The sequence below is a fragment of the Chinchilla lanigera genome, unplaced genomic scaffold, assembly GCF_000276665.1.
Source record: "Chinchilla lanigera isolate Chin_1 unplaced genomic scaffold, ChiLan1.0 scaffold00002, whole genome shotgun sequence".
Taxonomy (NCBI): Eukaryota; Metazoa; Chordata; class Mammalia; order Rodentia; family Chinchillidae; genus Chinchilla; species Chinchilla lanigera.
The window spans coordinates 3,015,756-3,027,914 of NW_004955403.1; the positions used below are offsets into that span (position 1 = coordinate 3,015,756).

General features: G+C 58.4%; 1 protein-coding gene across 2 annotated transcripts in view; it reads left to right on the forward strand.

Annotated features, from left to right (window-relative positions):
• Rftn2 (raftlin family member 2) overlaps positions 1–12,159 on the forward strand; it is a 47,842-nt gene that overhangs the window by 33,003 nt on the left and 2,680 nt on the right. For both annotated transcript variants that reach the window (XR_001233175.1, XM_005373263.2), the window contains exon 8: positions 11,022–11,100. Coding sequence is in view for 1 of the 2 variants with exons in the window: in XM_005373263.2 (XP_005373320.1) it covers positions 11,022–11,100 (79 nt within the window). In the remaining variant the exon portion in view is untranslated. The remainder of the gene's footprint in view (positions 1–11,021; positions 11,101–12,159) is intronic.

Sequence of the window (12,159 nt, forward strand, 5' to 3'; positions counted from 1 at the left end):
TTGATTTTATGACCGTAGCTTTATAGTATAATTTCAGGTCAGGGATTGTGATTCCCCCTGACTTGAAGGAAGGAAAGACTCTTGCTGTGCATTTATTTATTTGTTGCTGTTTTGTGTCTGTTCTTTGAGACAAGGTCGCACTCTGTAGCCCATCAGTGATCCTCTTGCTTCAGCCTCTCAAGGGCTGGGATTACAGACTGTACCACCACACTTAACAGTCACTCAATTTTTAAAGGATCCAGTTAAACCCTCTGCATAAAGGCTCTGCCCTGCCCTGGTCCCGGACACGTTCCCTACCCCTTTGGCACCCAGGAAATGCCCACGGTCCTGCCCCACACTGCTCGCAGGTGTGACTGAGGCAGACAGCTCCTCCTGCCCCCGCTGCCTCCCGGCCTCCCCCAGCCATCCCAGAGTGGTGAGCAGGGGCTGCCAGGATTGCTGGGTGGTGGGCAGCTCTGCACCAGTGACTGGATGCCCGAGAAAGGTGACACGGAGGAGGAAGGAGCTATTTGGGCTCACGGTTGCCAAGGGTTCCGTCCATGGTCGGCCGGTTCCACGGCTGTGGGCTGAGGCAGGGCGGGACATCGTGAGGAAGGGTGTGGTGGGCACAGCCGCTCACCTCACGGCAGGCGGGGGGGGGGCAGACAGGAGCGTGGGGACAAGACACACCCACACACACACCCAGGCAACACCCCGTCAGCCTGCCTCCCCACAAGCCGTCCGCTCTGCGTGCACACATGGGTTAATGCCCCCGTGGGGGTGTGTGCCCAAGCCCCAGCTCACACAGGGGGTGCAGTGCAGAGCACCTCTCAGTGCAGAGACCCCAGGTGGCCCGGGGTCCCTTTCTATACTAACTGTCCTTGTGGCGCCTGCCGCTCCCCAAAGCACAGTTGCCCGGTGCCATCCACCCGGGCCTCCCCATCAAACCGCGTGCAGCGGTGGTTCTGAGACAGGGCCCTTGGGCCGGGCCCCCAGAGCGGTGCGTGACCCTGGCAGGACACGGTCACCTCCGGCCCCAGCGACACAGTTACAGGCTGGGGCTGTGTCTTCACAGCTCCTGAAACACATCCCTCCTCGGGAAGGTTGAGGGAGAAGCCACCTTCCTGTGAAGGAGAAGGACCTCCCTGCCCCAGGCAGGGCTGGCCCCTCAGGCTGCCTGGGGTGCTGTCCTCTGCCCGCTGCCGGGGGCTGTCAGGGCTTTGTTAGCCCGCACAGGGGGAGCACACCTCGACCTCCCCAAATATGGGTCCCCACCCTCTGCTTTTCCTCCTTCCAAGGCAGAAGGTTCTGCCCTCCTGCTCTCTCAGGGTCCCCCCAGGATCTCACTGGCCTTGCCCTGACTCCACACGGGCCCCTGGGCTCAGCCGCAGAGCACAATATCAGGGCTCTGTCTGGGTCCCTACGTGCTCAGGGGTGGTTCGGGGCCGCAGGACCACTCCAGAGCTGGAGGCACCCTCAACTCGCCGCCTCGTGCCACACTGCACAGGGTCACAGCAGGTTCAAGTCTATATTATTGTAGAACACTCTCTGTGATAGTTCTCAGGGCTTTTGTTAAGGTAAATTGCAAATAGTGTTGGCATAGGGTCCTAATGCTCAAAGTCCACACCCTAGGGATATCTCCAGCAAAGCTCTGAACAGCGACAGAACAATTCTAGTGAGTGGTCAGCTCTCAGGATTCCAGGGGAGGGGGAAGCAGAGACCGCTTTGTCTCTATGTATTTTTATTATTTGACTTTTATGATAAATGTACACATATCCCATAAACAAATTACAGCTGGGAACGGTAGTGCACACCTGTAACCCAGCATTCATTCAGGAGGCTGAGGCAGGAGGAGCACCATGAGTTTAAGGCCAGCCCGGGCTACATAGTGAGTTCAAGGTCTGCTTGAACAACATAGCAAGACCCTGTCTGAGAAAGTAAATAAATAAAATGCAACTAGCGAAAAGTCAATCAGCCATTAAAATGATGAGGAAGCGATGCACAGTATCCGGCCCTGCAGGCATCTGTGAGAGAGCTGTAGAGGTGGACATTTCACTCAGTAGCCAGGGCCTCACCTCCTGCTTGGGGCAGGTCGAGCCTCCTTGTTGGGCAACACTACAGGAGAGAGTCAAGGGCCACCGGAGGTGCGTAAGTGCAGGTTCTGAGGAGAACTGGGGAGAGGAGAGACGGGTGCAGACTTGCAAGTGAAGCAGAAGCTTCCGGTGTCAAGGAGGTTAAAGGGCAGCGCTGCTACTTAGAGCCATCTTCGTCACTTTCCCACTGCTGGGACAAAGCACCCGACCCGCACAGCTTAAAGGACAAGAGTTCCCTAGGGTTCAAGAATGCAGTCCGTGCTCGGCTGGCTGCAAGGCCGAAGCTGCACGGCAGGGGGCGCTGGCAGAGGACCGCTGCTCCACCCCGAGCCAAGAAGCAGAGGTGAGGAGGTCCCAGATGAAAGCGCCTTGGAGGAGGCGCCCCAGGCAGCCCTCAACCTGCCCCTCCTAACAGCAAGCCAGCTGTGAATTCCTGAACGCGTGAACCCACAGACGAGCACAGCACCCCGTTATCCAATCCCCTTCCAAGCACCAGACCCGTGGGGAACATTTTAGATCCAAGCAGTACCATGTTACTACTGCCCCCAGCGTCTTAGGTCCATCTCATTGTAGGAAATGCACTTAGTCCATTCTAAGGGTCAACAAGTCTTAAGAATCCCAGCATGTCTGAACAGACCAAGTCCAAAGTCTCCTCTGAGACTCAGGCAAACTCTTAGCTCTGAGCCCTTATAAAAATCAAAAAGAATGGGGCTGGGGATTTAGCTAAGTGGCACAGCACCTGCCTGGCAAGCGTGAGGTCGTGAATTCGATTCCCGGTACCGGAAAAAAAAATAAACAAAAAAAAAATTCCTGCTCCAAAAGGAAGCAATGGGGGAGAATGGATAGAAAGGAACGTGACCGAAGCAAGACTGAAGCCTCACAGTACAAACTGTAGCTCCATGCTCAGCACCTGGGACAGGCTGTGGCAAGGTGCGAACTCCCAGGGCTTGGGCAGCCCCACTGCTGCTTGCAGCCCTCACGGCCTCTCACTCTTGGGCTGGTTTGCCTGCAGCTTTCCTCAGACGTCCCACACTCAGACCTTCCTGGCACGTCCACCTCCACTGCACCTCTGGCCTCACTCCTGCGGCCTCACGCACTGCCCGCTCAGACTCCTTGACAGGCCTCTGCCGGCCCTCCTCTGAGATCTGGCGGAAGCCTCTAGACCCCATGACTCACATGCTGCGTGCCTGTAAAACCAGCACCCCGTGCACGGTGCCAAGGCTGACGCCATGGTCTGCCCCTGGTGGGACAGAAGCCCCCAAGGCCTGTATTTGCCATGTTCTCTGGGGACCTGAATGGCTGAACCCTGGAAGTGCAGGCTGTCCCGGGTTCTCTTTCCAAAGCAGCCTTCACCCTTTTCCACCCTGAACCTGCAAAGGTGGGGTCTGGCCAGTTCCTGAGGTGCATCTTTCCTCTTGTCCTGAGACAAAGTGCTTGGCTTCTTGTCAATACTAATCTTTTCCACAGCCGGGCTCTTCCTGGCCCCAGCTTCACAGATGGTGCCTCTGACAAAACTGCCAGCTTTTAAATCACGGGCCTGGCATGAGTAGGGTTAAATTTCATGGCAAGGAGCAAAGTTCTGGTCTGGGTGTGCTTCACCCAGCCCTCCTCATGCCTGCCAGTCTCCCACAGTCTCAGGACGTGGGCGGAATGCTGGAGTGTAGTCCAATGGCCGGCGGAGTCCTTGTTCCTGGCCGAAGCTGCCTGGGCCTGGCCTCCTCTCCGCATTCCTGTCAGTGTTCCGGTCTTCTGAGCTCCACCCAGAATCTCCCATCAAGCTCGGCTCCCAGCATTCGAGGGTTTCTCTAGCCGGCATCTCCAAACCTTTCCAAACTCCTTGTGCAAGCAGATTCCAAAGGCTTCTGAACCACAAGGTCAGATTTGGTCACAGCAATGACCTTACCTCTGAAAATGACCGATTTTCAGTACTGGTCACCTTCAACCCCTACCACCTAAAGGAGAGATTTACTTCAGCTCGTGGTTTTTCCAGAGTGTTCAGTCCGTGGTTGGCCGGCTCCGTGGCAGACACAGCGTGGCAGAGGGGCATCGTGGAGGAGAGCTGCTCACGCCGTGGCAGCCAGGAAGCAGAGGGAGGAGCTGGAGCCAGGGTCAAAACTCCACGTGACTTGTAGGTGGGAAAATGCCCAGCCACTGTGCAGCCTGCACTGCCACGGAGCCCTCGTTCCCACTGCTGGCAGAGACTCCAGAGCCCCAAGACCCTGGCCGGGGAGCTGAATGTGGATAGCCTCATCACCTGCCTCCCAGAGGTCCAAGAACATTATCCAGGAAAAGTCGTGCCGGAGACAGAAGCACAAGGTCAGGCTTCTGTGTCGGGTCTCATGAGCGCTTTCTCCGGCAGTCATTCCTGTGAGAGCTGGAAGCACCCTTGAAAACGGGTGGTGGTGTTCACGGTCACTGCTGCCGAAGTGGAAAAGATCTGCGGGCACCATGAGAGGAGAGGGCAGCCTCGCCACGTGGCGGACCCCTGCCTGGGAATCAGCTCCGGAGCCGGGAGAACTGAGAGTGGAAACCGTATTTGAATAGAAGCTGCCTCAGCAGCCGTGCTCCCGGGGCTCGTTGTGCAGCTCGACGATCCTTGTTCCTCTGTCTTCTGTGCCTGGAGCCCTCTAAGCATCGGCAGCACAGACCAGGGAGGACAGAGGGGAAGGTGTATGTTGCGGCCTGCGGGGGCAGGTTGCTGGCAGAGAAGACTGTCGGTCCGCTGCCTCCTTGTGCTTGCCCAGGCACGCTGCCCCCTACACACAGAGGGAACCATCACGGGTGGTCAGGTCGTCTTTCATACAAAGAACATTCTGTAGAGCCGACCTTAGTCAAGGTGGAGGACAGAACCTGAGGTCAGTAAGGAGCCAGAGGAGAGTTAAAAGCCTCTGACCCTGGGAGGATGGGTGTGAGCCAGGCTTTGGGGCGGAACAGACCTCGTCTAATCCGGCTCTGCTCTGCTGGCTGCGTGGCTTTGGACAACTCTGTGTGCCTCGGGTTCCTATCTGGAAAATGGGACTGAAACGTCACCCTCCAGGGCATGTCATTCTAAGTGAGAGACTGCGTGGCAGTGCCCGTGCAGGACCTGCGCGCGTGAGGGTGACGGATCCGCTGTGGTTTGGAGGCCTCGTCCTTCAGCAGAGCCGAAAGCCCCGGTAGACTGGAAGCAGCTGTCCCAGCGGGGTCGCTGGGCCTGTCCTGAGTCGGGATAACTCGGAAGGTGGCCAGGCCCGGTTCCCTGCTGCAGCGTCAGCTGGAGGGTGACACAGAGCGGAGGCCACAGCCAGAAACCCGACTCCACGCAGGTGTGTCAGCCCAGAAGGGGAGCCCGAGTAGCCGGGAACTGCGGCTGGCGAGAGCGCCCTGTCGCACTTGCTGCGGGCGCAGGCATCGCCCGGCGGGCCCCTTCCCTGCCCTCAGCCCAGGGTGTGCCAGCGGGCCGTGCCCTGTCACTCACACCTCCTGCGGCCACCGTGCCCAGGCCTGCCCCCAGGCGTCTCTGGGTCCAGGCTGTCGCTTTCTGTCCCTAGGCACCGTCACATGGCCAAGGTGTGAGGCTGGTTGCCATGGAAACATGGTGATGTACAGTCCGGCATCTCTGCCCTATCCCAGGGTTGCTGCTCTCACCAGACCCCTCCTTCCTGCTAGACCCCTCCTTCCCGCTGTGACGATGCCAACAGAGCCCATCCTGCTCTGCGCAAGAAATCGAGGGGAAGGTTGGCATAAAACCCCTCAGGGCCAAGTCGGGTAGGGAGCTGGCAGCTAATAGGCCTGGCTCTTAAGACCCCCTGGAATGGAAGGGAAGCAGGGCCCGAAGCCTGAGCCGGGTTGCCCGGAAACGGCAGCCCGCGCCGCACCCGCGGGCGCACTGGGGTTCGGGGGCGCGGGACTGCGCACCGCAGGACGGTGCCCAGGCCGAGTCTGCCGCACTTCCGCAGACAGACCGGTCCGCTGGCATCACGGAAGCGGAGAACTGCAGAAGGCAGGAGAGCAGAGCGCACACGCCGCTTCCGCCTCGGAAGAAGGACTCAGGCGGGCCGCCGGCGCCGTGCGGCCGGGCCAGGCTGTCCTGGGCGGCTGTAAGTCTGGGCCCTGAGGACGCCGCCGCGGTGACGCCGAGGAGAAACCTGTGCTGCCGGCCGGTTCCCCGCCTCCGCGGGAGCCGAGGGAGCGCAGAGCCTGCGGAGGAACGCGTCCAGTAGCGGCCTCCGAGCCAAGCGGAGTTGCACGCGCCACCCGGTCCGGGGAGGCCGGAGCCCCCGACTTTAAACTCTGCAGGAGCGGCACTGCGCCGGAGCAGTGGGCAGCAGGCCCACAAGGCCGCCGTCTTGGGTCGCTGCTGCCCCTTCCGAGCCCTGGACCTCGCTGCGTCCCGGAGGCCACGCTTCCCGCACTCCGCGGTCGGGCGGAGGGCGCGGAGGGGCCAGGCTGCTTTCTTTCGGTACTGGGGATTAAACCAGCGTCCTGTGGGCTACATCCTCAGCCTTTCCTTTTTTCTTTCTTTTCAAATATTTGGACAGAGTCTTGCGGAGTTACCCATTTACCTTTGAGTTGCAGGTGCTATAATCCGTGGCAGTTAATGGATAAGATGAAACAAAAGTAATACAAATTAGCCTAACAATTGTTTGTCTTCTAGTTTAATGGGCCATAAGTGAAAGCTGCTTGGGAAGGTATTCCTGTCCCCTGTGACCAGGCAGTGGCGGAGAAGCCCGATCTTTCAAGCCTGGCTCGGGTGTGCGCTTTAAGCAGAACGCTCCTCCAGTGTAACTGGGACGTCCGCCTTCACTGGTGTCTGCTCTGGACGAGGCAGCGATCGACCCTCTCGGGCTGACTGTGGCTTCCGGGAGCCGTAACTGGCTTGGACAGACAAGACAGCCGCAGCGAGCGCTTCGGAGTGGACAGTGGCGGGGCTACGTCCGGGCAAGGACGAGTGTCCCCACAGGCTCCCGTGGCCCAGAGGCTGAGGACTGGCTCCTGAGGCAGAAGGGAATCTTGGCAGCTGGCAGATCTGTCATGTGTCTCTGGTATTAACTGAGACAGGTCCAAGGCCAGGCGGGTGGGGACAGGACCTTCAGGAGCAGCGGGATGGACTCAGGGACTCAGCACAGAGCACGCAGGGGCCCCCGGGCGGTGCCATTTGGGCTGTAGAGACCATAACACCGCCGTCCTCTCGCCTGTCACTCGCCTTGGCATGGCTGCAGGGGGAAGCAAGACTAGAGCAGCTCCCCAGAAAGAGGAATGTGGTGATCAGTTAGTGCCGTGTGCTCTAGGGAGAGAAACAGAGCTCTCTTCTTTCCCCTTAGTGACTGATCGATCGATTGATTGATTGAGAGGGTCTCGCTGTGTCGCCCAGGCTGGCCTTAAACTCAAGTGATCCTCTTGCCTCAGCCTCCTGGGTGCTGGGATTACAAGCATGTGCCACATGGGTCAGGAACACAGGAGAGGGGCCGGGGATACAGCTCAGTGGTTATAGCGCCTACCTGGCAAGTGCAAGGTCCTGAGTTTGATGCCTGGCACCAAAAAGAAAAAATAGAGGAACAGAGGAGAAACTATAGCTGGCCAAGGAGATGTGTCCTCCACGGCCTCTGGGAGCTGGAGATTTTGAGGCCCTGGGCTGGGAAGGCTGTCCACCTTCCGGCATCACGGAGAGAGGAGAGCGGAGAAGCCTGCTGCGACTTAGCTGTCCTCCCGTCAGATGGGAGGAAACGCTGCCCCAATACCGCAGCCCTGTCCGGACATGCCTGGTTTCCGCTTCACTCGGCCTCACACCGAGCTACGTTTGTAGTTTGAAACAGGGTCTTGCTAAATTGCTAGTTTGCCCAGGCAGAGCTGGAACTTGCAATCTTCCTGCCTCAGCCACCCAGAGTGCTGGGATCACCTGTGTGTGCCACTGGGCCCGGCTACATTTCCTTTCTATTTGGGAATAAATCTACCCTGCCCCCCTGCCCGGCTTTGGATAATCCCAGCCTGCTTCTCTCTGGTCCTCTACGTGGGTCTCATGCCCTGAGCAGGGCTGGAAACCTCTCCCGGCTCGTAGCCTCGCTTGAGCTTCACCCCGGACAGCGCTGGTTCTGACCTGACCTGACCTTCCCCGTGGTCCCCTAGCTGGACAGAGAAGAGGAAACGGCACTATTCTGGGCCAGGTACAGGGGGCTGCTACCTGCACAGGGACCCGCTTGTCCCCCCAATCTCCCCGATAGAAGAACTGTGCGGCAGGAAAGGAAAGTGCCAGCTGCAGTGCCCCACAGGGCCCAGTGCCACCCAGGAACTGCCCGGCCCCGTAGCCACTGCTCTGCCAGTGCCTCCCGAGCGCAAGCCCAGCCTGGTCTGTGACAGTGTCAGCTGTCACATTACACATCATGCCACATCTCATAGGACGTCGGGCTGAACACATGGAGACAAAGGTGTCTCTGAAAATAAAGAGACCAGAAGGCTGATGCAGGAGGATTGCCACAAGTTCAAGACTAGCCTGGACTATATAGTGAGTGCAAGGCCAGCCTGGGGCACACAGTGAGACACTGTCTCAAAATACAAATAAAAATAATAAAATAAAATAAGGTAGGAGCAGTTTCCTGTTGCCACTTTGGGGGAAGATGTTCTCAGAGCTCCCTGGCACCGGCACCGTAACCGGGGTTTTCAGTGGTGTGAGTGCGACAGCGACCTCTCAGGCCAGAGCTTCAGCGGTGCTCTGGGACAGCAGAGCTGCAGTAAGCTTTAGAGGAGGCTTTTTGCATAATAAAAGTCGTAACTGAGAAACGCCAGCCACAGCCTTCCCACGGCTCTGGGGCGCCGGGGCGACGGAGGATTCCCGGGAGCACAGGGCTGGCCTTTGGCGCGGGTTTCGCCAGGACACCGCCCCCCGACACTGGGCGGCCGCTACAGAAGCTCCTGGGAAACACACTGCCCCTCCGCTGGAAATGTGCACAGAATTCCTCCGTGTGGAGCGCAAATGGGTCTGTTATTTATTGATCCTTTTGATAAGGCAAACCGACAGTATCTACCAATAATTTCAATAATAATTTTTGAAATAATGATTTCAACCCAGTAACTCCACTCCTGAGACCTGATCTCCAGGAACTAATCCATAGGAGGAAGACCAGACGTGTTTCTACAATGGCATGATTCATAGCTAGCAGGAGGCCAGAAACAACCTAATTCTTCAAAAGTAAAGGAACCCGCCCCCGTACATTTGCTCCCAGGATTCTCACACCTGTGAGAATACTATAACACTCACACATGTGTTGTAGTATTCGGCCGCTAAAAGTGCGATCTCAGTGTGCAGCTCAAAAAGCAGGATCCCGGAGAGGCCCGAAGCAAAGTGGGAATGTGCGGCGGCCGCATTCCCAGCTCAGCCTGGGGTAGAAATCAGGGAAGGGGAAGGCGGACAGGCACTGCCGCTGGATGGGGCCACGGAGGCCCCCGGAGAGGCGATAGGACCCCAACCCTGGCCTGCGGTGGCGGCTCGGCACTCACTCTGTGGGGAACTCCAGGCGCGCCCGTGGGGGGGGCAGGGTTGGCGGGAGAGGGTGAGGGGCAGGAAAGGACCCAGCGCAGCAGCGGGGCCTCCCCCTGGGCTCACAAGGCTGAGGCAGCAGCTGCGGATGAGCCGGGTGCCTGCTCCGTCTTGCCTCAGTCCTGCTTCCCGGCCCCGGAGTCCTCACGCTCGGGGACAGTTGGGTCCCCTGAGAAGATCAACTGATCTCTTGCTTGGAGGGGCTTCCGGGTCCCAGGGCTGCCACTTCCGCTGGGGAGGACCTCGTCTTGGGGAGCTCAGTGGGCGCTACATCCCCTTCTCCCCCCACCGGTGGAGGTGACTTAGAGACCTCCAGGCGTTGCTTCTGACCCTGGACACTGTGAACGCGGGGCGTCTCCGCAGACCCTGAAGGCCACTGTCGCTTCTCTCATCCTGGTGTCCTCAGTCGTGAGGGCATGAGATGAGCTTGGGGCTAGTGAACCTTGCACTAAGCCAGGTGGTGTGTGTTCCTGTCATCCCGTACTCTGGAGGCTGAGGCAGGAGGATGAGGCAGGAGGGTGGAGAGGTCCAGCCCTGCCTGGGCAATTAGGGACTTGGCACTTACAGAGACCCCACTTCAGAAGAAAAAACAGACGAGGCTGGGTGGGGAAGTCCTGGGTTCAGTCCCCGCCTTGTACCAGAAGAGCAAAGAGAAGACAGAAAGAGAAGGCAGCAAGAAAAGGCCTTGCCGCAAGATGCCCCTGAGGTGTTCTCCCACCCAGGAGCGGAGCCAAGCCCGAGTCTGACCCGCTTTTAGGGTTCAGGGGAGGCCCAGCCTGGGTTTCCTGCTCTTCCTGTCTCCTGACTTCTGTCCACCTCACACCAGTGGGACAGCGCTGCCCTGAGGCTCAGGAGGCACAGGAAAGGGTGGACGCCTACCCATGGCCCCAGCGCCAGCTGCCACTCCTTGTCCGGGCCTCCCTGTGGCAGGGCCACCTGCTCCTGCGCCCTGGCTCCGTGGGCTCCGTGTCCCCGCGGGCACCAAGCAGCTCGCTGCTCCCCGGAGGCCTGATCCGCCTGAGCTGGGCTCTGCTGCAGCCTGTCCTGCTGCAGCTTTGCTGGAAGCCCCCGCAGCCCGTGAACCAGACCCTGGCTGCACAGACCTGGGAAGCTGCGGTGACGAAACCCAGGAGGGGAGGAAGGGAAAGACAGGAGGCGGGGCGGGTGCGGCCCAGGGTGCTCACCGGCATGCAGGGCTCGGTCTCTGGCACCCCGAAGAGGTGGTTACCTGAGCACGGGGAGACTCTAGGAGTCCTGAAACACTACGATTGCTTTCCTTTGTAAAGAGGGTTTCCCCGCCTTTTCCAGCTGCAACTTATGATACTCCTGTTCCCTAAACAGTAGCCTGGGTGCAAGGGTGTCTGGGGGCTGTGGGGCCGGGCGGGAAAGGCTCGAACGAGACTCACAGATGCTGACGCTGCTGCTCTACCTGGCAGGGACGGGAACCTGGCCACGAAGCAGGTCGTCTTCCTGCAGAGGCCAGCGCTGTGCGGCTCGGCGGTCCAGACCCTCGAGGTGAGTGCTGGGCTTCAGGGACCGGGTCTGACGTGGAGCCCGCTAACCCTAAACTCACTTATCGTCCGAGAAGTGGGCACGGAGGAGGAGGAGACAGCTGTGAGGGGCTGAGTCCTAAAATGCATCTGTCCGTCCCTGGGGTGAGGGACTTCCAGCTGTAGACGAGCGAGGAACAGCACCAGCAGCCCCTGGTGCGACCCGTGAGCGACCGAGCCTTTGCTCTAGCATTCCTGCCCTTGTGTGCATGCAAAAATGCACATTTACAGAACACTCCAGGAACTGTGCCAAGATTCTAAGGGTGACATTTCCAGGAGACAGAGACGGGATTACAGATGAGTTTTGCTTTTTTCTCTGCTTTTACCAGGTTTCCTTTTCTTTTGGGGGGGCAGTGTTTATTTTGAGACAGGGTCTCAATGCTGTGCAGTTCAGTGGTCTTGAACTCACGGTTGTAGTCCAGCTGGCCTTGAACTCATGTTGACCTTCCTGCCTCAGCCTCCTGAGTGCTGGGATCACAGGCGTGCGCCACCACACCTTGCTTAACAGGTTTTCTATGTGAGTTATCTTTGTAATTGAAAGACAGTTTCATTCAGAAAACACAAATGTTTTAGCACAAGTCTCCTCATCTTCTTATAAGTGTGGAAGGATTGAAGCATTTGGGGCCAACACCCGTGACCTTGGACGGGCCCGGGCTCCCTCCAGGCCCGGCTCACGGCCAAGGCCTCCTAGAATCTGATGCGCTTCAGCCCCTATGCGAGGGGTAGTTCTGGGAACAAAGGAACCACACGCTGGGAAAGTGAAGAGGTGTTCATTAAACCCAACAGTCACATGGTAAGAAAGCTAAATTGTGTGCCTGTGCGGAAGTTGTGCGGAAGCCCTGTAGAGGAGCAGCGGTAAGTACCCCGTCACCTAACATTTACAACAGGCGGCTGCTCACTTACCAATGCTTCTCTGAAACTGCATTTTTTTGTTTTTGTTTTTTGTTGTTTTTTTTTTCCGGTTCCAGGAATCGAACTCACAACCTTGCACTTGCCAGGCAGGCGCTGTGCCGCTGAGCTAAAT